We start from the raw sequence: 26,247 nt of genomic DNA, 5'->3' as shown, positions 1-26,247 counted from the left end.
CACCAGCCTTGGGTATGTATTATGCTCTCTCTATCACTTTAATTTCTGCCATAAGTATCACTTTAGCAGCCTACTTCATGTTTTTTTAATTTCGGTGTCATGGAGAGCCTAACCTAGATCGATTGCCTTCATAGTTCACTTAATTCGGCTCTCCTCCAGCCTGGCGGGAGCTGGAGGATCCAGCCCAGCCAAAACAGAGGGGGGTGGGGGGTGGGGTTTAGTTATTTCATTGGGCGGGGGGGAGGGCTATGAAATGACCCAAGCACCCCTGTTTTATACATGCGAAGATGTTGATCTATCTACCTAGATGTGTTGATTCCTTTTTTTTTCTTTCCTTTCCCAGATGCATCTGCGAAGAAAGTGCTTATAGGTAAAAGCCACATACATATTCAGCTTTAATAAGATTCATGTGTTACTAAGAAATTCTACTTTCTGGCTTATTAATTATAGTGTTTTCATTACAGGGGTAACCACAGGCACCTTTCTTTTTGTTGTGGCAATAATGATGTCCATCAAAAAATATCGTGACTACAAATCAGATAAAATTGAAAAAGAAAACCAAGTGAGGATTCTAAAGTTCTTAGATGGCTACAAATCCCTCAAGCCCTCAAGGTACACATTTGCTGACATTAAGAGGATTACAAATCAATTTAAGGAAAAGTTGGGACAAGGAAGTTATGGTAGTGTGTACAAAGGAAAGCTTTCCAATGAAATTCTAGTTGCTGTTAAGGTCCTCAACAATTCCACTGGAGTTGGAGAGGACTTCATTAATGAAGTTGGCACAATAGGTACGATTCATCATATAAATGTGGTTCGCTTAGTTGGTTTCTGCGCAGATGGATATAGACGAGCACTTGTCTATGAATTTTTGCCAAATGGGTCACTAGAGAAGTTCATCTTTTCAAGAGATACTAAGAGACCAATCCTTGGTTGGGAGAAACTTCAAGATATAGCTATTGGCATAGCCAAAGGAATAGAATACCTTCATCAAGGGTGTGATCTACGTATACTTCATTTCGACATTAAACCTCATAATATCTTATTAGACGACAACTTCAACCCTAAGATCTCTGATTTTGGGCTTGCAAAATTATTTTCCAAGGACGAGAGTGCCATCTCCATGACTACAGCAAGAGGGACAATAGGATATATTGCCCTTGAAGTGTTTTCTAGGAACTTTGGTCATGTTTCTCATAAATCAGATGTTTATAGTTTTGGAATAATGTTGCTTGAAATGGTTGGTGGGAGAAAGAACATTGACAACACTGTAGAGAACACTAGCCAAGTGTACTTCTCCCAATGGATCTACAATCATCTGAGCCATGGGAAAGAGTTGGAAATCAGGATAGATGAAGATGGAGATGCAAGCATTGCTAACAAGCTAACAATTGTGGCTCTTTGGTGTATCCAGTGGTACCTAGTTGATCACCCTTCAATGAAAGCAGTGGTTCAGATGTTGGAAGGAGAGAGAGAGAGCTTGATCATGCCACCCAGTCCTTTTGAGTCTACAATGCCTTCAAAAACTAATGTAGCTAATAGTGAAAGACCCTTCTGCATGAAGTTACCAATCGTCTCTGAATAAGGGTGTGGACAATATGTTGTTCTCTTTGATATTGATATAAGTTAAGTAGTGTAAAAGTGATTTCTCTCATACTTGTAACGTGTGGAGTTCTTGAATATTATAATATTGTAAGTGGTTACAAGAGATAGACTACATAACAATAGAAGAGAGTTTTACAGGAGAAATACAACTGGTCTGTTACGTTGATCATTTGATCGAGTCATCATTTTTCTCTTTGAGTTGTGACTCTTTGAGTCTGGACTCTTTGAGTCGTGAAAAGCCTTTGCTGATGTGTCCTATTACAGCCCCTCAAGCGTAATAGTGGAGCATCCACAGTGAGCTTGGAACGTAGAGAAGTGAACTGTGACAAGGAGAGGGGCTTGGTCATAATATCAGCTGTCTGTTCTTGAGTTGGAATGGACCGAACCTCCAAGTTCTTCTTGCTAACTTGACCACGAATGAAGTGATAGTCAATTTCAACATGTTTGGTTCATGCCTGAAAAATCGGGTTGGCCGCGAGATAGGTCGCACCAATTTTGTCACACCAAATGACCGGTGGGCAAGGGAGGGAGTATCTGAGATCCCGAAGAAGGTATTGCAACCATAGTAACTCAGAGGTAGAGTTAGCAACACCTTTGTACTCAGGTTCAATACTGGAACGTGCTACCGTTGTTTCTTGGAACTCTAGGAGATCAAGTTCGGGCCAAGGTAGATATAATAACCACTGGCTGATTTTCGGTCATCAAGGTAGCCAACCCAATTAGCGTCAGTGAAGGCAGTAAGCTAGATTTGGCTATGTGGTTTGATGTGGAGGCCAAAAGGAAGAGTGGCCTTGAGATAACGAAGGATTCTCTTAACCGCTAGCCAATGTTCCACAGTGGGGCAATGCATAAACTGGCATACCTTATTAATAGAGAAGGCAAGATCATGCCGGGTAAGGGTAAGGTATTGTAGGGCACTGACGGTGCTACGATATAGGGTTACATCAGGTAGTGATTGACCCGACTCTTTGGAGAGCTTAGACGAAAAAAGTAGCCATCGGGGTGGAGTAGGGTTTGGTTGCGCTGGAGAAGACCAGAAGCATACTTGGATTGAGTTAAGTAAATCCCTTGTGAGGTAGGTTGACATTCAATGCCAAGGAAATAATTCAATGTGCCAAGATCCTTGAGGGCAAATTCTTGACTTAGCTGAGAGATAAGAGTGGTAATTGGCCTTACATCGCTACCTATGAGGATGATATCATCGGCATAGATAGGATCATAAGGATGTGATGGGAGGTGCGCTGAACAAATAATGATGAATCAGCTTGAGAGCACGTAAAACCCAATGCAATGTGATAAGATATGTACTGAGTCGATGATACCAGGCTCATGGGGCTTGTTTAAGGCCATAGAGAGCTTTGTGAAGCTTGTAAACATTAGAAGGATATCGTGAGTCAATGAACTCTTGGGGCTGGGTCATGAAGACTTGTTCATTTAAATGTGCATGCAGGAAAACATGTTGGACATCAAGCTATCGCAATGGCCATTTATAGGTAACTGCTTAAGAGAGGACCACTTGAATCATGGCATGCTTAACAACAGGGCTGAACATTTCTTCATAATCCAAGCCAGCCTGTTGAGTAAAGCCCTTGGCGCTAAGTCGAGCTATGAATTCACCTAGAGGGGGATGAATAGGTGAAACTAGTAGGTAATAAAATCTTTTGTGGAATTATAAGTTATTAATAGAAAATTAAAATAATTGCACAAATAACATAGATTTTATAGTGGTTCAGCCAAATTTTGCCTACATCTACTCTTCTTTAACTTAGAGAGAATTCCACTAATTAAAACAATTTTGATAGAGAGCAAGAGGACTCTTACACAACTCTTGATTCCGAGAAAGAGGACTCAACCAACTTTTGATTATGAGCAAAAGGACTCAACCAATCTTGATTCCAAGCAAGAGAATTTAAACAACTCTTGATTCCAAGCAAGAGGACTTAACCAATCATAGATACTACTAAGTAAAAGTAACCTCAACCTTAGTAGAAGTGTGTGCTTCCTTCCAACTTTGAAGCCTGAAGCTTGAAGTGGTAGTGTGTAAGCTTGTGATCAATGAATGCTTGTGATCAATGTATGCTCACTTTAGACTATGGCACTGAGAATGATTAAGCTTATGATGCTGTCTCTTAGTAATGGTGATGGATAGCTTTTGAGCTTGAGCAAAGAACCTATTTATAGACTTGAGAGCTCAAACCAATAGTGAGCAGTTTTTGAGTTCGAATTCAGAAACAGCACCAATTCAGTATACCGATTCCAATTCGGTATGTCGAATTGCCAAAATCACATCGGAATATAGTCGTTGATCCAACGATCAAATTTTCTGATTTGGTATGCTGGATCATGATCCGGTATGCTAAATCTAATATAGAGAAGGCCGTCTGCTCTCAAAAACATCATGTTTGGGATTGTATACAGAAACGGTATACTGTTTCTGGATTCGGTATGCCGAATCAGCATTTTTGCTGAAAAGGTTTAAGTCCTTTGTTGGATTGACTTAGAGCAATTCCACTGGTCTTGGCCATATGGAATGAGTTCAAATAAACCTCCTAAGGTCATTCTATATGTATGCATGCGTGTGTGTGTGCATTACATCAATTTATGACCTAAGAATAAATTAATACATATTTAAATCTTCAATACACTTCAAGTCTTAAGCTCCAGTTCTTCGCTTGAGTATTTGTCTTTATGATTTGTTCTTCTTATTTCATGATTCTTTGATGTCTTGAAAGCTTGGACCATGGCTTCAGCTACTTTGATCATCAATCTCTTGAATTGAGTGTTCCCCCTCACTTGGTGTCATGTTCTTGTATAGGGATTCTATGCATCTTAAATAAGAGTTAGTATAATTTGGTTTATTTATTATCATCAAAACTTTGATCCTATCACAATGGATGATGGAGTTTGTGTCTGAGGACTTTCCCTCAACAATCTCCCCCTTTTTGATGATGACAAATACAAGCCAATAATAATGTAATTTGTAAAAAAAAAAAATAAAAAATTATAGTTTCAATACATGACATCAGTTGCATAAAAACATAAATTTAAATTCATTGCATAAGAAAAATAACTATATCCATCTTCTCTTCCCCTTTGGCATTATCAAAAAGCGGGGTGATGCAAGCAAAAACTTTTTGGATTATGAGCATGGGATAAAATATATTTATTCACAAGGGATACAAATGCCAATTCTCTTCTTAACATACTAAATCTTTCTGCACTTAGAGGTTTGGTGAAAATGTCGGCAAGTTGCTTCTCGGTCTCGATAAAATCAAGTCGAATTTCACCTCTTTGAGCTATATCACATAAAAAGTGATGACGAATGTCAATATGTTTTGCTCAAGAATGTAAAATAGGATTCTTGCTGAGATTGATAGTACTTGTGTTATCACATTGATTGAGGAAGTGTCAAAGTTTATTTTATAATCTTGGAGAGTTTGCCTCATCCATAACACTTGTGCACAATACTGTCCGGCTGCAATGTATTCGGCCTCGGTGGTTGACAAAGCAACATAGTTTTGTTTCTTGCTAAACCAAGAGACTAAACACGATCCTAGGAAGTGACAAGTCCCACTTGTACTCTTTCGATCAACAACACACCCGGTAAAGTCGACGTCGAAGAAGCTAATTAGGTCAAAGTCTTGGTTCATTGGGTACCAAAGGCCAATGCTTGGAGTCCCTTTCAAATACTTGAAGATTCTCTTTACAACACTTAAATGAGATTGCATAGGTTTGGCTTGAAACCAAACCCAAGCACAGACACTAAACATTATGTCAGATCTACTAGCTGATAAATATAGTAAACCTCCTATCATACCTATGTATTTTGTCGGGTCAACAGGAGTGTCATCTTCATCTTTGGACATTTTAACGGATGTACTCACAGGAATACTAGATGATTTTTGTCCAATAATGTCAAACTTTTTCAAAAGTTCTTTAAGATACTTAGTTTGACTAATGAAGATCCTATCAGGGGTTTGTCTTATTTGAAGTCTTAGAAAGAAGTTCAATTCTTCCATTAGACTCATTTCACATTCATTTCTCATAGTTTGACTAAACTCATGACAAAGTACTTCATTTTTAGAACAAAAAATTATGTCATCTACGTAAATTTGAACAATAATTAAATCATTTATTTTATTTTAACAAATAAATTTGTGTCAATCTTTCCCATAAAAAATCCATTTTCAAGAAGAAACTTACTCAAAATTTCATACCAAGCTCTTGGAGCTTGTTTCAAACCATACAATGCCTTTTTGAGTTTATAGATATAGTTTGGATACTTGGTATTTTCAAACCTTGGAGGTTGAATGACATACACTTTTTCATTTATAAAACCATTTAAAAATACACTGTTAACATCCATTTGATGTAATTTAAAATTCTTATAACATGCAAATGCAAGTAACATTCTAATGGATTTAAGTCTAGTTACAATTGCATAAGTTTCATCAAAATTAATATATTCTTGTTGGTTATAGTCTTGAGCAACCAATCTAGCCTTGTTTCTTGTTATATTTCTATCTTCAGCAGTTTTGCTTCTAAACACCCATTTTGTTCCAGTTATTTTGTTGTTCATAGGTTTTGGTACTAGTTCCTAAACTTAATTTCTTTCAAATTGATTGAGCTCTTTTTGCATAGCAATTATCCAATTACTATCCAATAAAGCTTATTTTACATTTTTAGGCTTAATGATAGATATAAAGTCTACATTTGAACAAATATTTTGAATTTTATTTCTTGTTTGTATACCTTTCTCTAAATCTCCAATGACAAGGTTAAGAGGGTGATCTTTGATAGATCTAATTTCCTTTGGAAGTTGATGTTCATGATCATTAGGTTCTTCTAGAGAGATGTTTTCTACTCTTTTTTTTTATTTCAAATACTTCATCTTCATCTTTCTTTTAAGGTTTTATATTTTTCTTTAACCATTGATTCATCAAATTTAATATTCATAGATTCTTCAACAACAAGAGCTCTCTTATTGAATATTCTATAAGCTCGATTATTTATGTAATAGCCTAGGAATATGCCATCATCAGCATTTTCTTCAAATTTTATCAAATTATCTTTTATGTTTAAGATAAAACAAGCACAATCAAAAACTTTAAAATAGTTTACTTTGGGAAGTCTATCATGAAATAGTTCATAGGAAGTTTTAAAAAGAATAGATCTTATTAAGACTTAGTTCAAAACATAACATACCGTGTGAACGACTTCGGCCCAAAAATACTTTGACAAAGAATACTCATTGAGCATTGTCCTTACGGTTTCTTGGATTGTTCTATTTTTTCTTTCAACCACACCATTGGATTTTGGTGTTCTAGGAGCTGAAAAATTATGAGTTATACTATGTTCACTATAATAGTCTCTAAATTCATTTATATTATCAAATTCACCACCATGGTCATTTTTAATTGTAGTGATTAAAAATTCCTTTTGATTTTGTATTCTCTTACAAAGAGATACAAATTCTTTAAAGACATCATTCTTATGTTTGAGAAATGATGTCCAAGTAAATCTTAGGTAGTCATCTACTACAAAAAAAATATATTTCTTTCCTCTTAAACTTGTGGTGGAGATAAGTCCGAATAAGTCAAGATGGAGCAATTTCAGGGGCTTAGAAGTAACAACTAAGTTTGTGACCTTGTGAGAGACTTTTATCCATGTACTTCTTTGACATGCAACACATGTGTTGCTTGTCAAAGTTCAAATTAGAAAGATTTCTCACCAAATTCTTTGAAGAAAGGGATTTAATTAACTTAGAGTTTATGTGTTCTAATTTCCTATGCTATAAGATAGCATAATCAAATTTAGATATAAGGCAAGCATCATGAGAATCTAAGTTAAATATGCAAGTATATACGTTGTTTTTCCTACATCTTTCAAGAATTACATGGTTATCATAGTCTTTAACCACACATTGTGTAGTATTGAAAATTATATGATATCCTATGTTGTATAATTGACTCACACTAAGTAGGTTATACTTTAAGTTATCAACTAAATTAACATTTGAAATGATTGTACCTATGAATTTGATGGAACCATTTTCTATGATTCTTCCTTTGCCGTTATCTCCAAAAGATACCCATCCACCTTTTGCTTCTTGAGCTCGGAGAAAACCTTTGGGTTGACTATTATGTGATTGGAGCAACCACTGTCAATGTACCATTCCATACTGTTTTTTTGCACCTACAAAACAATAATACTAATAAAATTTTGGGCCCCATTACATGTTGGGTTTATCAAGGTTAGTATCATACATTTTTCTTGGTCTTCAAACCATCGGTTTCCATTTATCCTTTGGTTATCATACTAATTGTTGTATGATTGGGGTTCCAAGATCTTTGGTTTTGGGGTACCCTATGTGGTCCTTGCATCTTAGGAGGGTTCCTAGGTGGTCTTTGCACCTTCAGAGAATTTCTTCTATATTGACAATTTTCATTATAAGGTCTTCTAGAATAATAAAATGCTTGATTAGTATTCTTTGAACCCATATAGTGGTTCTTCTATTGAGTATCATGGCATTCCCAAATTGAATGTCCCCCTTTTTGTCACAATTATTGCATATAACAGTTTGAGAAGTTTTCAATCTTTTAATCTTTCCTTTGGGATTAGATTTCTACTTGTGGATTTTTTTTTTTAAATAGCATTACTTAAGAGAATATCCTTTTTTTCTAAAGAAGTTGCAATACTTATTTTTCTTTGTTCCCTTACTTGCTATTTTTCTTGGACTTGGCTTTTTGATTTGGTTTGAATTGTTGTTCATCTCATAGCCTAGCTCTTCTTTATTAAAAGGTACTTTTGATGAAGTTTCAAGTAAAATATCAAGATTCTTTTTACCATTTGTAAATTACTCTAAGGCCTTAAACAAATTTTTTTTTTTGTTCTTCCAAGTCACCTACTTGAGAAATTAAAGTCATGATTTGGTCTTTAAGGTAATTAATCTTTTTTACGAGATTTTTCTTGGTGGTTGTCAAATCTATGCTGTTTTGGTAAAGTTCCTCAAAAGTTTCTTCTAATTCTAAATTATCTTTAGCTTTAAGGGATGAATGTATAGAAGTTACTTCGACTTGGTTATCCTCATCTTCAAGAGCCATGAGTGCTAAGTTGGTTTGCTCTATATCTTGAGATTCTTCATTTTCCTCTTCTTCATCACTTGAGTCAAATGAGTGTTCGACCTTGTATGTCTTTTTGTATTTCTTCAATTTTGGACAATCTCCCTTGAAGTATCCTAGTTTCCTATACTCAAAGAAAATGATATCTTTTGAAGAAGAGTCAAAATTTTCTTCAATGATAGGCTTACCTTTTTTATCTCTTGAGAATCTCTTCTTGTTGAATGAGGTTTTACCGTTGTTTTTTAGGATCCGTGAGAACTTCTTTGAGAGATATACGATCTCATCGTCGGAGAGTTCTTCTTCATCTTCACATACTTCATAGCAAGTTTTGAAGGCAACGATCTTCTTCCTTGGATCTTTTGGTTCCTTTTCTTTGGCATCTTACTTGAGTTCTATTTCATGGGTTTGGAGAGATCCCAATAACTCGTCAAGGCTTAATTTCTCGATATCTTTTGATTCCTTGATGGCTGTTGATTTGGATCTCCATTCTTTGGAAAGAGATCTCAAAATCCTTCTCACATTCTCTCCATTTGTGTAGACTATACCTAAGCCTTTAAACTTATTGACAATGTTAGTAAATCTAGTAAACATAGGATAAATATCTTCATCTTTTTTTTTATTTTGAATAATTCATACTCATTTACTAGCATATCAATTTTGGATTATTTGACTTCAGTGGTTCTTTCATATGTTACAATGAGTTTGTCAAACATTTCTTTAGCAGAATCACACATGTAAATTCTATTGTATTCCTTCTCACCTAAAGCACATTATATATAACTAATGGCTACAAAGTTAAGTTGGACTTTTACTTTTTCAGCTGTAGTCCATTCTTCTTTGGGTTTGGTCATAACGTTTGGTCCATTTTCAATGACATCCTATGCATCAAATACCATGAGCACAGACAAAATTCTTGAAACAGTTTTTTGATAAGCAAATCCTTCATCTTCAAAGAAAGGAAGTTTGGAGATGTTATATCCCTCGATCTTTCGATTGTTAGAGGGACCCCTGGATTTTTTACTCTTAATAAGATTAAGTCTTTAATCAAGGTCTTGAACTTCTGCTCTGATACCAATTGTGAATTCATCTAGAAGGGGGGAATAGGTGAAGTTAATAGATAATAAAATCTTTTGTGAAATTATAAGTTATTAATACAAATTAAAACAATTGCATAAATAACACAAAGATTTTATAGTGGTTTGGCCAAATCTTACCTACATCCACTCCTCTCTAACTTAGCGAGAATTTTACTAATTAAAACAATCTTGATAGTGAGCAAGAGGATTCTTATACAACTCTTGATTTGAGCAAGAGAACTCAAACAACTCTTGATTCCGAGCAAGAGGACTTAACCAATCTTGATTCTAAGCAAGAGGACATAACCAACTCTTAATTCTAAGTAAGAGGACTTAACCAATTATAAATAACTACTAAGTAAAAGTGTTACCTCAACCTTAGTAGAAGTGTGTACTACCTTTCAACTTTGAATCTTGAAGCTTGATGTGGTGGAGGAGCTTAGGTGTGTGAGCTTGAGATCAATGAATGCTTACAATTAATGTGTGCTCATTTGAGACTATGAAACTGAGAATGATAGAGCTTATGATGTTGTCTCTTAGTAATGATGATAGATAGCTGTTGAGCTTAAGCAAAGAGCCTATTTATAGACTTGAGAGCTCAAACCAATAGTGAGCAGTTTTTGAGTTCGGATTAAAAAACAGCATCAATTTGGTATACCAATTCCAATTCGGAATGCCGAATTGCCAAAATCACATAGAAATATAGCCGTTGATCCAATGGTCAGATTTTCTAATTCGGTATGCTGGATCATGATCCGGTATGCCGAATCTAATCTAGAGCAGGCCATTTGCTCTCGAAAAAATTATGTCTGCGATTTTATACAAAAACGGTATACCGATTCGGTATTGCCGAATCCATATTTTTGCTGAAAAGGTTTAAGTCCTTTGTTGGACTGACTTAGGACGGTTCCACTGTTCTTGGCCATATGGAATGGGTTCAAATAAACCTCCTAAGGTCATTCTATATGTATGCATGCGTGTGTGTGAGTGTGCATTACATCAATTTGTGACCTAAGAATAAATTAATACAAATTTATGTCTTCAATACACTTCAAGTTGTGAGCTCCATTTCTTTGCTTGAGTGTTTTTCTTTATGATGTGTTCTTCTTACTTTATGATTCTTTGATGTCTTGAAAGCTTGGACTATGACTTCAATTGCTTTGATCATCAATCTCTTGAATTGAGTGCTCCCCCTCACTTGGTGCCATGCTCTTGTAGAGGGATTCTATGTATCCCAAAAAATAGTTAGTATAATTTTGTTTATTTGTTATCATCAAAACTTTGATATCATCATAATGGATGATGGAGTTTGTGTGTGAGGACTTTCCCTCAACACGAGCTTTGTATCAATCAACAATACCGTTTGCTTTAGTCTTGGTATAATAAATCCATTTGTAATTTACCAGATTCATCGAAGCCTGATAAGGGACCAACTCCTAAGTTCCATTCCGAATAAGGCATTGAATTTAGATGCCATAGCAAGACGCCACTTCAGATCTTTGTTGGCAGATGAAAAACAAATGGGTTCAAGGTCCAAGACCATGGAATGAAAACAAGCACAAATTGGATGTTTCGTGGCCAGCAACACCTTTGGCTTCCTTATGTTATTTTTAAATCTAGTAATCATGTGGTGAGTGGGGACAAGTGGAAGAGGTGGAGGTGAAGGAGATATAGTGGAAGCCAAGGGAAGTGGGGAAGTGGAGGGGGGAGGCGTTGAAAGAGGCACCTCCTGATTGGAAGGTGTATGGGCACTCCCTGGTGTATGAGACACCCCCTGAATGAGAGGGGAGGGAGGTGAAAAAGGGCCAAGTAGAATAGGCTCGTGGGGCGGTGGTTTTGGGTAAGGTGATGGGGAGGATGTGGCAAATGGAAATGGGATTCATTGAAAACCACATGGTGGGAAATGTAGATCCGGCCAGTATTGCAATCAAGACATCTATAGCCATGATGTTGATGTGAATACCCCATGAAAACACACTGCTTGGAACGGTCATCCAATTTGTGACGAGTGTATGAGTGTAACCAGGGGTAGCAAACACAACTGAACACCCTGAGTGGCAAGTAATCAGGGTTGTGACCAAATAATTTGGCATATAGTATAACATTGTGAAGCACTGAAGTAGGTAACTGATTGATGAGAAATGCGGATGTGAGTAAGGCTTCATCCCAGTAGGTACAAGGAACAGAAACCTGGGTGAGTAGGGTCAAACCCGACTCAACAACATGCCTGTGCTTACGTTCGGCTTTGCCATTTTGGGCCTATGTGTGAGGGCACGAGAGGCGATGTTGAATGCCATGAAGTGCCAAAAAATTATGAAAAGCAAGAAACTCACGGCAGCCATCTATTTGCAAAGCTTTAATTTTTCTACCAAAATATGTTTCAACCTGTGCTTTGAACCTGATGAAAATAGATAAAGCCTCTGATATTACAGTTAATGGAAAAAGCCAAGTATAGCGACTGTATGCATCGATGAAGCTGATAAAGTATCTAAATCCATTGACAGAAGTAACTAGAGAAGGCCCCCATAAATCAGAATAAATTAACTCCAAAGGTTCATTACATAAATTTAAAGAAGGTAAAAAAGGTAAACGATGGGACTTGCCCAATTGACACGGTTCATAGAAGCTAGATGAAGTAGATGGCAACACTGGTAACTTATGCTTACTGATGATGGAGGAAACCACACGATGGGTAGGGTGGCCTAACCGTTCATTCCAGACAGTAGCAGGCGCCCTTTCACCAATGCAGGCAAGAGGGTGCAGGAAAGAGGACCTTGAAGCTGAGGTAGAAAAAGATGCTTTATTGGTGGTGTGGGCAAGGTGAAGCCGGTAGAGACCACCGCTATTCTGGCCACGTATGAGGATGTTCCCCAAGGATGGATCCTTAACACAACAGGAACTGGGGTGAAATTCAAAAATAACATTATTGTCGCAAGTAAACTTAGAAACAGATAAGAGATTTTTCTGAATACGGGGAACATAAAAAATATGACGAAGATCAAAAGAGGAATTCAGAGTATGTAATTTGGAGGAACCAATGTGGGAGATACGCAAACCTGAACCATTGACCACACGCATTTGATCAGAACCAGTATAGTCAGACCGAGTACTTAAGCTAGCCATATCCGAAGTGAGGTGATGTGTAGCGCTAGAGTCGGGGTACCAATAATGATTGGTAGCTAATGGAGAAGATGAATCATAGTTGGTTGATTATGGTGGAGAAGCATACATAGTCGAGGGCTGCGAAGGGGCAGATATGAACTGTTGTTGTTGAGAGTTATATTTAAAGTTGGGATTGAACCATTGGTGACACTGTAGAGCAGAGTGACCATGGCGATAGCAAACCTGGCAAGTGACTCGAGGGTGAGTGTCATAGGTTTGATTGGAAAAATGGCCACGGCCAAGACCATAGCCCCTACCACGGCGTGAAGAGGAGGCAGCAACATCATAATGGCGTGTAACAGTATTGGTAGCAGGTGAGACCTCAGTGGGAAGATCGGTATTGGGACTTTGAAAGAGAATTTCTTGATTGAACAGTAGGCCGAGCATGTGATCCAAGGTAATGGGATCAATCCTTGAAGTAATGGAAGTGATGAAAGCATCATATTCAGGGCCGAGGCCGCCGAGGATGCTGAGAACTAACTGAGAATCCAAAACTGGGTGAGCAACTGTTGCTAGTTGATCAGCAAGCGTCTTCACCTTTTGAACGAAGTTGGCGATGGAGAGAGTCCCACATTTGGAGCGCAGCTGGAACTCCAAATGCATAATACGGGCTTGAGAAGAAGGTGCATAGAGCTTTTCAAGCTTGCTCCAAATCGCATGCGAAGTATCGAGACTGACAATATGAGAGAAGATCGATTCAGTCAGTGTGGATAGAAAACAACATAGAATCAGTTGATCCTAATGATTCAAAGCTATGAAGGGAGACATGGATATGTCCCACCGACAAACCAAAGATAACCATGAAGACAAAATAGCGGGAGGAATTGCGCATGCCAGAGAAGATAGTTGTTGCGATCCAATTTAATTTACAATATATGAGAGATATTGCCAAGACCAATGGTGTGGTGACTAGTGACGATGCAGAAGACGTGGCTGACAAAAAGTTGTGGAGGAAGAAGAGGAGGTAGCCATGAGAGTCGTAGAGAAAAAAAATCACCAGATGTGTTAGGGAACCTGGTTAGCTCTCGATACCATGTCAAAGTGATTTCTCTCACACTTGTACCGTGTGGAGTTCCTGTATTTTATAATATTGTAAGTGGCTACAAGAGCTAGAATAGATAACAATAGAAGAGAATTTTACAGGAGAAATAAAACTAGTCTGTTATGTTGATTATCTAATCGAGTCATCACTTATCTCTTTGAGTTGTGACTCTTTGAGCCGTGAAAAGCCTTCTTGTTGATGTGTCCTATTAAGTAGCATGGCTGAACTTCTACCAATCAGTTACATCCGCACCTAGATTTCCTATTAATTATAATTTCTCTCTCTTGTGACGTGTAGATTCTCCTACCGTGTACGCGGGTGAGCTATTTTTACTTGTGGTCAAACCTAGCCACAAGATCATTGACCAGTTCACGGGCCTGCCTGTGGAAGAGAGGTTCCATAACCGGCAGTGGGGGAGATTTATCGATGGTGATTTCGTTGACTATTGTCAAACCCTGCCCCTGACTAACTGAAATTTTGTTTGAAGGATAAGAACCCCTGACATGGCATCCAAGCACACTGTGGAGTGTCACCCCAGTGAGTGAATTGTTTGGAGAATCCCTGTGGATGTCCTCCTACATACCTGTCAGAAGATGGATTGCAGATCCCTACAGTTGCATAGCCTATAGCATAATGTACTGCTTGGACTCCAGGTACTCTCTCTCCTCTCCCTAAATGTGGGTCCCACCCCTAAAAATAGGTGTAAAAGACTTTGAGTGGCATGTGGATGCAAGACCCTGACCCTGGGTCAAACCCCTGTGCAAGCCCACAGAGATACTGCCTTGTGGAAATCTCTGGGCGATGCAGACATCACCCAGAGACATCACCCATAGTGGAAAAATGCAGTATTTTAATGATTTGATCTATGGGGACCACCCATATTGGACATGGGTACCCTCCATAGGTTGAGGGGAGTCTGAGCGACCACCTCATACCCTTGGATCACTATGGACCCCACCTGAGTGTCCAGAATGACTGAGAATTCAGTCAAAAATGCATTTTCAAGAGAGGCTTAGGCAGCCAAACAGGCCCTAGTTAAGGGCTGGCCTATAAATAGGGGTACCTTAGCTCATTTTAGAGCTCTTGGTACTGTTGGAATCGTGGAGAGAAGGAGAAGAAAGAAAAGAAAGAAAAGAGAAGGAGCAGAAGAAGGAAAGAGAAGGAGAAGAAGGAGGAGACCTCACCTTGGCTCAGATCTACTACCAGACCTACTACAAGGTATAAAAATCATGTCTCTCATATTGCTATGCTTGTTGTTTACCATTCTTCTCCATGGATTTATGTGTTTTTGAGGTCATTCTGGCCATTGGTAGCCTAGAACAGCTAGGGGGTTGCCATGAACCATCTCAGATCTAACATGCAAGCATGGTGCATGGAAGATCTGAGCATTTTAACCATGATTTGATGGTTGTTTTACACCTGAGACTGAAACTCAGGCTGTGCCAGACTGCACTGCACTGTTACTCCAAGAACAGGCAGTCTGGGCTCAGATCTGTGTGCCCTGGCTGCATGCAACCTAGCCTTGAATTGCAACAGCCTAGATTACTGTTTTACACATGAAACCAGCCTTGTATGCAACCAAAACCTTGATTTGCAGTTGAAGATATGCTCGGTTACTATTCACTAGGCTGTCTGGGTAGCTCCTGGCAGCCAAGTGTTGGGCCCAAGTGAAAATCCATGAAGACCAGTTCAAAGTATACCCCTGGGAGTCCATGATGACCTAACATGCATGGGGAGAAGATCCATGCACTGCCCATGGTAAAAAACATTGGAATCTTAGCCTGTTCACATTTTTACAATCTCTGGGCTATGCACTGGGCGATGTAGACGTCACCTAGAGACATCACCTAGTGAATGAAAACTTGTAATTTTACTGATCTGACTTGGGGATCTTCATCCATGGGCTACAAATCTATGTAGGTAGGTGGTAAATGACCAAAATACCCCTCCCCACATCTGTCCACATGAATGAATACCTTGGGTACCCAAGTGGGCCCCACAGGGCTTGGAAACCCTGTCTGAGATGGTCCTACAGCACTGCCAAGTTGGGGACTGTACTGTGAATCCTAAATAACCTAGAAATGTGTACCACTATGGTAAATGGCCATTCTGCCCCTAGGCCACAATCTCTGGATGAAGGACTGGGACATAGGCCTAAGGCCCAGTGCAAGGCCCAGAGAATTCCAAGTGATGATCAGCTGTACATCGAGTCAACCCAGTAAGCCTAGATTAACCCTAGGACATCCAAAAATAGTTTGGAATGTTAAGTAACTATTTCTAATTCATATCTAGGGTTTTATCCTACGCTCGAGGCCTACTTCCAGACTACAGCTGGAACTGAAAATGCAACTGAATTTTTAGAACCAGACCCAGGTGAGAGACATGTTATCGTGTATGTACGTGTAACAATATTATTTATGCCGACAATTTAAATTCTTTAATTATAATGCTGTGTTACTTATTCAATTAAAGTTTCTCAATTATTACACATCGTGTGACTGTTGATCAACTCTGCTTGAAATTACCATGATGATTGTGATTGATAGACTAGATGCTGTAGCCGGCTTAGAAATGAGGTCGGTGGTAGCCCGTAGTTTGGGATACAGTTGACACCGCCCGACTCATACGATGTCATATAGATATGGGGTTAGAGATTCATCACCAGTGCTACGTACCCTTGCCAACAGGGGTTAAGGTGTTGGATAACTGTGAGGACTGCCATAAAACCTCAGGCATTTACACCGGGAAGCCTTAGCTCAGCTGGGATACACCAGGGTAAATATGCCGGGAAGCCTCAGGCTACAAGCTTGGGAAGCACCAATAGGTGAATCATGGCTATATGCCACATAAAGTTTATCCTCGAATTACATGTCGGGAAGCACCGAAAGGTGAAATTATATTGAGTCGGTTACCTCACAAGTTCAATCACAGAGGGCTGGTCAGGCTGACCATGGAGAGCATACTGGAGCTGACTAGTCCTCTCTGACAACTCAATGGGTGTATCGCGGGAAAGGATAACCAAACCCACACTAGGGATACATGTATTGGGGATTGTAGTAGCACTAACCTGCCTTAGTTGTATTATTAGGTGGCTAATTAAATAATCTGGACTTGCATATCATGTAGGATCATGTGGACTGTGGTTGCATATGCATGCATGATAATATATTTTGCTCACGAGCTCGGTGGGGCTCACACTCTGTTATATATGTTTTTCTTTCTAGATGACTGTGCAAATCGATGGCACTGTGGCATGGATGCTCATTTCGAGGAGGAGAGCCCTTGTGATTATGATGCTATTGGTATGGACCTCGATGAAGGTCATGCCGATGATGCAAGCGTTCTCAGTGGTTATTGATGATGACCAGTGAGGGGCACTCTTGATGCTTTTTGTCTTGGGGACTCCTTTTTGCTTTTGATAGGAGTTTATCCCCGTTCCTGTTTCTTGTTTAGCCATTTTCTTTCCTTTTTGGGGTTGAGTTATCTCGCCCTTTATATATATGTACTTTTCTTTTTGCTTATGTATATGTCAGCTTTATTTTTCAGTTTGTGGGTTGTACTAGGGAATGTATCAGAACTTTCATATGTATATATATCACAATCATTCCCGTATCGCTACACTTTCTCTTTCTTGGTTATAATCGTAGATTATCTGCAGCACTCTGATCTTACTTATGGTAATGTTACGAATGTGGGACCGTGAATGTATTAATTACGTTTAGATCTGAGGGATTTGGCGGATTGCCATTATGTCATTCGGGTCACCTACCTAATCCTCCCAGGGGGTGATTTGGGGTGTGACAGAGCTTGGTATCAGAGCGTGAGGCTCTTCTTACATTCACGGGATGCAAAATAGGAATAATAAGCTACCAACATTAAAATGCGTATCAAAGTAAAAGTTACAGGGGAGGTAGATGTAATTAAAAGACAAGGATGTATAATTACATTAGTATAAAGATAACTGTGGTTGAGCAACTACGAGTTTGATTGAAAATACTACTTTCAAATTTACATATGCTGACAAACAAAAAAACAAAAACATACACCACGAACAAAAATAAATAAATAAAAATTAAATTTAAAATATTAGCTAATAATATGTTCAAGGAAAGTTAAGCTAATGCTGGTGGGATGTTAAAATATATATAAATAATTTGCATAGGGAATTTAGGAATTTTATTTATCTTTTGTATGTAAATAAATGGTGATAAATAAATATGCCTATGCCTATAGGTAATTAGTGTGTACATAAGTAGTTAATGATATGTGCCTAGTACCATGCGTGTATGAATCGAGTGGTGTGATCCTATGTAAAATTTGAACATAGATATTAGGTATGTTGTAATACGTATCTATGAGATTAGGGTACGTAGGTTGTCTTGTCAAGTTGAACCCCTAGATGCTTAGAACCTCTTCATGACAGGACCTACTATCTCAGTCAAGCCTGGAGACCCTAGCATCATGCGATACGTTATGCAACTGAGGAGAAGACTGATCAAGATACGTGAGATACGAGCCCGTGCTGAGAACCAATTAGTAATTTACTTAGCTCTTGTGGATGCTAGTGAACCTGTGGATCAAGCTACCTACCTATACCTAGCAGACGAGGTTAATTAGAGGTGACATAGCCTACCTTTACGTGTAGAACATTATCACCAGTTGGTAGTTACAGAGACTTGCCTGTTAGACTTAGATACATAATTAAAAGATTCTTTATATAAAATTTAAAGTTTACTATTTAGTGTCACGCATGGCAAAACACCGCATAAAATGTCACACCCCAAACTACCCCCTGGGAGGATTAGGTAGGTGACCCGAATTGCGTAACGACAATCCACCAAATCCCACGGATCTAGAAGCAGTTATTACATTCACGGTCCCACATTCATCACATTACTACAGGCAAGATCAGAGTGCTACAGATAACTACAATTACAATAACAAAGAGAAAGCGTAGTGATACTGGAAATGATGATAATATATACATACATAAGCTTGGTTTGATACATGCCCCAACTACCCACAAACTGAAACGTAAAGCTGACAGGTGAAAAAGCCAAAGAAAAATACATACATATATATACAGGGTGAGCTGACTCAACCCCAAAAGAAGGTAAGAAAACAACAGCTAAACCACAAGCAAGATGGGGATAAACTCCTAATAAAAACAAAAAGGAGTCCCCGAGACAAAAGGCATCAAGTGCACTCTTCAACGGTCTTCATAATGACCCGAGAATGCACGCATCATCGACACGACCTCCGTCGGGGTCCACACCAATATCATCATAATAACCAGGGCTCTCCTCCTCGTAATGAGCCTCCATGCCACAGCGGCATCGATCTGCAAAATCATCTAAGAAAAACATATATAACAGAGTGTGATCCCCACTGAGCTCGTGAGCAAAACATATCATCATGCATGCAGGTGTAACCACAATTCACATGATCCTACATGATATGCAAGTCCAGATTATTTATTAGCCACCTTGCAATACAACTAAGTTAGGTCAGTGATACCACAATCCCCAATACATGTATCCCTGGTGCGGGCTTGGTTACCCCTTCCGGCGATACACCCATTGAGTTGTCGAAGAGGACCAGTCAGCTCCCGCATTCATTCACCAAGGTCAGCCCAACCAGCCCTCTGCGATTAACCTGTGGGGCAATCCATTCCTTTTCTCTTTTCCTTTCTTTTCTGGCTTATAGCCCATAATCACCATTCTGGTGCAAACATATAACTTTTCTTTTCATTTCTTTCCTTTTCTCATATATACATATGGTCACCCTCACAGGCATCCAACACCTTAACCCCTGTTGGCAAGGGTACGTAGCACGAGTGATGAAACTCTAACCCCATGTCTATATGGCATCGTATGAGTTAGGTGGTGTCAACCACATCCCATACTACGGGCTACCACAGACCTCATTTCTAAGGCGACTATGACATCTAGTCTAACAATCATAATCATCAGATAAGATTCATAGTGTTGATCAACAGACAATCAGTGTGTAATATTTTGAATAATTGAACAGAATTTAAATAACACAGCATTTATAATTTGAGTTTAATTGTCGGCATAGTAACACAGTTACATGTACATATATGATAATATTTCACTCACCTGGGTCTGGTTCTAAGAACTCAGTTACAAATTTAGTTCCAACTGCAGTCTGGTTGTAGGCCCCGAGTGCAGGATCAAATCCTGGATATAAATTAGAAATTATCATTTTATTATTCCAATCTATCTCTAGTGATCCTAAGGTTAACCTAGGCTCACTGGGTTGATCTGGTGTTCAGTTGGTCTTCACTTGGAATTCTCTAGGCCTTGCATTGGACCTTAGGTCTATGTCCTAGTGCATCATCCAGAGATGGTGACCTAGGGGTAAAATGGTCATTTATAGTGTTAGTACCTGACCCTAGGTCATAATAGGCTTACTGTGCTGTTCTCAATATGACTGTGCTGTAGGACCAAGCACAGGCAGGGTTTCCAAGTCCAGCAGGGCCCACTTGGGTTCCCAGGGCATTCCTTCATATGGACAGATGTGGAGAGGGGCATTTAGGTCATTTTCTACCACCCTACATTGTATCCTGGCCAATGGGTGAGCTCCCCTCAAGTTAGATTGCCAAAACAACAACATTACACTTATTGGGCAATGGCTTTGGGCATTGGGTGTATCGCCCAGTGCATCACCTAGAGTCTTTAAACCGAGATTTGGCTGAGATTCCTAGGTTGCTGCTTATGGGCAGTGACCAAATCATCACCCCATGCATGTTAGGGTGTTAGATACCCCCAGGGGTGATCTTTACTCTAGTCCATTTGGATTTTCCACTGGGCCCACCACTAGGCTGCCAGAGGCTGCCCAGACAGCCCAGTGAATAGTATCATAGGGTTTTCTCCAGTAGTAGATCTGAATTTTGGCCACATGCAAGGCTATAAACAAATGTAAAATGGTGATTCGAGGCTGCTACCACCTAGGGCTAGGTCCCATGCAGTCAGGGCTTGCATCCAGGGCTCCGAACAACCAAATAACAGTGCATTTGGTAGTGCAGCTATGCATAGCCAGGTTTTGGCTCCAAAACCAACATAACAGATCTGTTAAATTACTTAAAAATCCCAGATCTTCCATGCTCCATGCTTGCATGGCAGATCTGGAGCAGTTCTAGGCAGTTCCCAGTTGTTTTGGGCTGCCAGAGAGCAGAAAATCATCCAAAACATAGGCATTAAAGGAAGCAATAGGTATGGGCAGAAATTTATATACCTGAGCTAAGCTTGGGTGCCACGAAATCAGAGCTCAGATGTGTGAGCTGCTCCTCCCTGCCTTCCTTCTTCCTCTCCTTTCTTCTCTTTTCTTTCTTCTCCCTTCCCCACGATTTGAACAGCAGCCAAGGGGTTTAATTGAACCCATGGCACTGCTATTTATAGGCCCAACCCATACTAGGGTTTGTTTGGCTGCTATGGCGTCTTTTAAGAATGCATTTTTAACTACATTCATAGCCACTCTGGGCTCCTTGGTGAGGTGGTCCCTCAGACTCCCCTCTATCTATGGAGGGTGCCCATGTCCATTATGGGTGGTCCCCATAATTTAAAATCAATTTAATATGCTATTTTGCACACTGGGCGATGGCTCTGGGCGTTGCCTGCATCGCCCAGTGCATCGACCAGTGGTTCCAACAAGGCTGAAACTCAGTGGGGCTTACATAGGGGTTTGCCCCATGGTTAAGGCCTTGTCCCCACATGTGAATTAGAGTTTTTACACACTTTTCTAGGGGTGGGTCCCACTATTGTGGAGAGGAGAGAGATTACCTGGAGTCTAGGCCATACATAATGCTATGAGCTGTGCAATTACAGGGGTCAGCTATCCATCTTCTGACAGGTATGTGGGAAGACATGCACAAAGTGATACTCCACAGTGTTCTTGGTTACCTGGTCAGGGGTTCCTGACCTTCAATCAAAATTCCAACCAGTCAGGAGTAGGGTTTGACATTTCTGTCCACCTTACAAAAATTTCAAGGATGAAATTTGCTTTCCTTGCAATTCGAAGAGCTGGGGATATTTCTCCTTCATTTCTTCCTCACGTTCCCATGGAGCTTCTTCTATGGGGTTGTTACTCCATCGAACCTTTACAAAGGCGACCATATGGTTATGGAGGTTATGCTCCTTTCTGTCCAATATCTCCGTAGGTTGCTCCTTGTAGGTCATATCCACATCCAACTATTCGGGTTCAGTTGATAGTACATGTATCGGGTTTTTAATGTATTTCCTCAGCATCGACACATGGAAAACATCATGGATGCCTGACAACGATGGTGGTAATGCCAGTTGGTATGCTACGGGTCCCACTTTGTTAAGAATTTCATAAGGACCGATGAATCTTGGGCTCAACTTGCCATTCTTGTTGAAACTTAGCAATCCTTTAGTTGGAGACACTCTAAGGAATACTTTTTCTCCGACTTCAAATTCAATGTCCTTCCTTCGATTATCCGCATAACTTTTCTGTCTTGACTGGGCTGCTTTGTTCTTCTCTCTTATGACATCCACCTTGTCACAGGTCACTTATATCATCTCAGGCCCGAGATATTTTTGCTCACCAACTTCATCCCAATATAGCGGAGTTCGACATTTCCATCCATAAAGAGCTTCGAATGGTGCCATGCCAATGGTGGAGTGATTGCTATTATTGTATACAAATTCCACCAGAGGTATGTGAGTATCCCAACTATTGTTCATTTCCAAAACACAGGCCTGGAGCCATATCCTCCAGAGTCTGAATAGTTCTTTTTGACTATCTGTCTATCTATGGATGGAAAGTTGTACTAAGATTCAGTTGAGATCCCAATGCCTTTTGTAAACTTCTCCAAAACCTTGAGGTAAATTGAAGATCTTTATCAGACACAATACTGACAGGCACACTGTGTAAGAGGACTATATTTTCGATATATAGTTAGGCAAGCTTCTCAATGGAATAATTTATCTTGATCGGTACGACGTGAGTTGCCTTTATCAGTCCATCTACGATCACCCAAATCACATTCATGCCCTTCCTAGCGTTGGGCAAAGTTGTCACAAAATCCATAGTGATCCTTTCCCACTTCCATTCAGGTATGGGGAGTGGCTGCAATAATCCATACGGTCGGTGTCTCTCTGCTTTTATCTGTTGACAGGTGAGGCACTTAGACATGTATATTGCTATGGTCTCTTTCATTCCAATCCACCAGTAATACTTCTTCAAGTCCTTGTACATCTTCGTACTTTCGGGGTGAATTGTATAGGGTGAGTTGTGCGCCTCTTTAAGAATTTGGTCTTGGACATCATAATCATCCAACACGCACAATCTGTCTCGAAACTTCAATACACCATCACGGGCCAATGAAAAATCTGGGTCCTTATGGGTTCCTTATTGCACTTCTAAAATAATCTTGGCTTGCTCGGGATCCAATGGTTGCTTTGCAATAATTTCTTCCCATACCGATGGCTGTAGATCCATGGCTGCTAATTGTATATTTGTTCCTTCGATTACGAGTTCCAGATCAAACTTTTGAGCTTCTTCTACCAACTGCTCACTTATGACTAAGGAAGTGAGAGATGCAGTCTGAGATTTTTTGCTTAATGCATCAGCAACAACGTTGGCCTTACCAGGGTGATACTGGATTTCACAGTCATAATCTTTTACTAGTTCTAACCACCACCTCTGTCTCATGTTCAGCTCCTTTTGGGTGAAGAAGTACTTCAGACTTTTATGATCGCTGAAGATTTCACTCTTTTCACCATATTGGTAATGCTGCCATATCTTTAACGTGAAAACCACCGCTGTCAACTCTAAGTCATGAGTGGGGTAGTTCTTTTCGTGTTCCTTTAATTTTTTAGAGGCGTAGGTGACTACTTTACCTTTCTGCACTAGTACGCCACCCAATCCTATCTTAGATGCGTCAATATATACTACCATTCCTCCAGTGCCATCCGGAATGGTCAAGACTGGAGCTGTCACCAATCGGTTTCTCAATACCTGAAAACTCTTCTCGCATGCTTCATTTCATTCAAATTTGGCTCCCTTCTTTGTAAGTTTTGTCATGGGTGCCGAAATCCACAAGAAATTTTCAATAAATTGGCGGTAATACCCAGCCAATCCTAAGAAACTTTGAATCTCAGTGGCACTCTTCGGAGTCTCCCACTCAAGAACTGCTTTCACATTTCCTGGATCCACTTTGATGCCGTCCTCAGTAACGATGTGTCCCAAGAATCCAATCTGGTGAAGCCAGAAATTCACATTTATTGAACTTGGTGTAAAGTTGGTGCTCCCACAACCGTCACAACACGAAAGTAAGGTGTTGAGTGTGTTCTTCCTCATTCTTAGAGTACACCAAAATGTCGTCAATAAACACAATGATGAACTTATCCAACACATCATGGAATACTCTATTCATCATGTCCATGAATGTTGTCGGGGCATTGGTTAATCCGAACGACAAAACCAGGAATTCGTAATGTCTGTATCGAGTTCGGAATGTCATTTTGTGAATATCGCCTTTTTTTATCTTTAGTTGATGGCATCCTGACCTAAGATCAATTTTGGAGAAAACTCTTGCTCCTTATAACTGATCAAATAGGTCATTGATGCGTGGTAGCTGATATCGATATTTGATAGTCAGCTTATTCAGCTCATGGTAGTTGATACACAGTCCCATACTTCCATCCTTCTTCTTAACAAACAGCACGGGTGCTCCCCAGGGTGATACTCTGGGTCATATAAATCCCTTCTTCAGTAGGTCTTGAAGTTGAACCTGCAACTCCTTCAGTTTGATTGGTGCCATCCGATATAGTGCTTGGATACTGGTGTTGCACCAGGAATTAGATCAATTGCGAACTCTATATCGCGGTCAGGCAGTAGCTGCATCAGATCTTCTAGAAAAACATCAGGAAATTCTCTGATGACCTCAAGTTCCTCCAAGGGTTTTATCTTCGCCTACGTGTCTATCACAGTGGCTAAAAATCCTTGGTATCCATCATCTAGCAACTTTCACGCCTGGAGGGCAGATAAGGTTATCTTTCTGGGTTTCCTTCTTGGTTCACTTTGATAGGTGAAAATCGACCCATCTTTCAACTTAAACATTATCTTCTTTTCCGCACACAAGACGTTTGCAGCATAGGCGGACAACCAATCTATGCCTAGTATTACATCAAAATCCTTTATATCCAACTTTATTAACCGTGCGGTTAAATTCTTCCCACAAATCTCAATCTGACAAGGGTCGTACACCTCCTTCAAACTCATGACACTACCCATTGGTGTGCTGACTACTAGTTCGTGCCTGATGTCTCTCGGTTGGTCTTTCAGCCTACTTGCAAAAGTGGTAGAAATCGAGTCGAATAATACTCGTGCAGGTATGGTCGAGACACTCAGGGTACCTAGGGTTCGTACATAATTTAGGTTACATAAAGTAAGCTAGTTATTCCCTATAATTTAGTAGTGTTTAGCAAACTTACCTATCAATACATCGGGGTTCGCCTTAGCTTCTTCATTCGTCATCGCGAACACCTTTCCTCGCGTCCGATTATCCCGCGGCTGAAAAGGTCTAGCATAGGGCTGATACGGCGAGTTGTTGCCATACCCACGCGATCTGCAATCTCTAGCCATGTGTCCTTCCTTATTGCACACATAGCATTTATAGGGTGGAACAGCAGGTATTGAGGCTTGACTCACTAGACTTGTCGCTGGTCGGGCTGGCGAAGCTGTGGTTATCGCTTGACTCATAGTCGGTTGAGCAGGTCAATTGTATGTGGGGCAGAGAGGGTTCTGACCCACGTTCGGCCTACGATACAGAGTCAGATTAGGACTTGAACTTGTTCCTCGATAAACTTTATTTGGCCATCCAAAAGTTTGAAAATTATTTGGCCTTTTGTTTAACCCAGGCAACGTCATAGCCTTCTCTTTCTCTTTAAATCTATCTTCCATCATCTTCACCTTATCGACCATCTGAGCATAATCCCGGATGTCCATGATGGACAAGACTAATCCGATCTCAATCTTGAGTCCTTTCTCTAATTTCTTTGCCTTACTAACTTCCCCTTTTAGGTGCTCTGGAGTAAAATGGAACAGGTCTTCAAATCGTTGTTGTTAATCCAACACTGGCTTGGTCCCTTGCACCAGTGGGATGAATTCAACTTCTTTCCTGTCCCTGAAACTCTCTGGGAAGTAGTTCTTGAAGAAATCTTCTTAGGGATTCGAGTGAGTAGCTTCCAAATTA

At 39.8% G+C, this 26,247-nt stretch overlaps 1 protein-coding gene across 1 annotated transcript in view; it reads left to right on the top strand.

Moving 5' to 3' along the window:
• LOC122645609 (rust resistance kinase Lr10-like) overlaps positions 1-26,247 on the top strand; it is a 43,737-nt gene continuing 17,490 nt past the window's right edge. The window contains exons 1-4 of the mRNA XM_043838920.1: positions 1-12; positions 344-370; positions 465-1,631; positions 14,220-14,232. Coding sequence (XP_043694855.1) covers positions 503-1,582 — 1,080 coding nt within the window. The 5' untranslated portion in view covers positions 1-12; positions 344-370; positions 465-502 and the 3' untranslated portion in view covers positions 1,583-1,631; positions 14,220-14,232. The remainder of the gene's footprint in view (positions 13-343; positions 371-464; positions 1,632-14,219; positions 14,233-26,247) is intronic.

This window comes from Telopea speciosissima, chromosome 11 (genome assembly GCF_018873765.1).
Source record: "Telopea speciosissima isolate NSW1024214 ecotype Mountain lineage chromosome 11, Tspe_v1, whole genome shotgun sequence".
NCBI lineage: Eukaryota > Viridiplantae > Streptophyta > Magnoliopsida > Proteales > Proteaceae > Telopea > Telopea speciosissima.
Note: the sequence above shows the minus strand (reverse complement) of the source record. Positions and strands in the feature narration are given on the sequence as shown.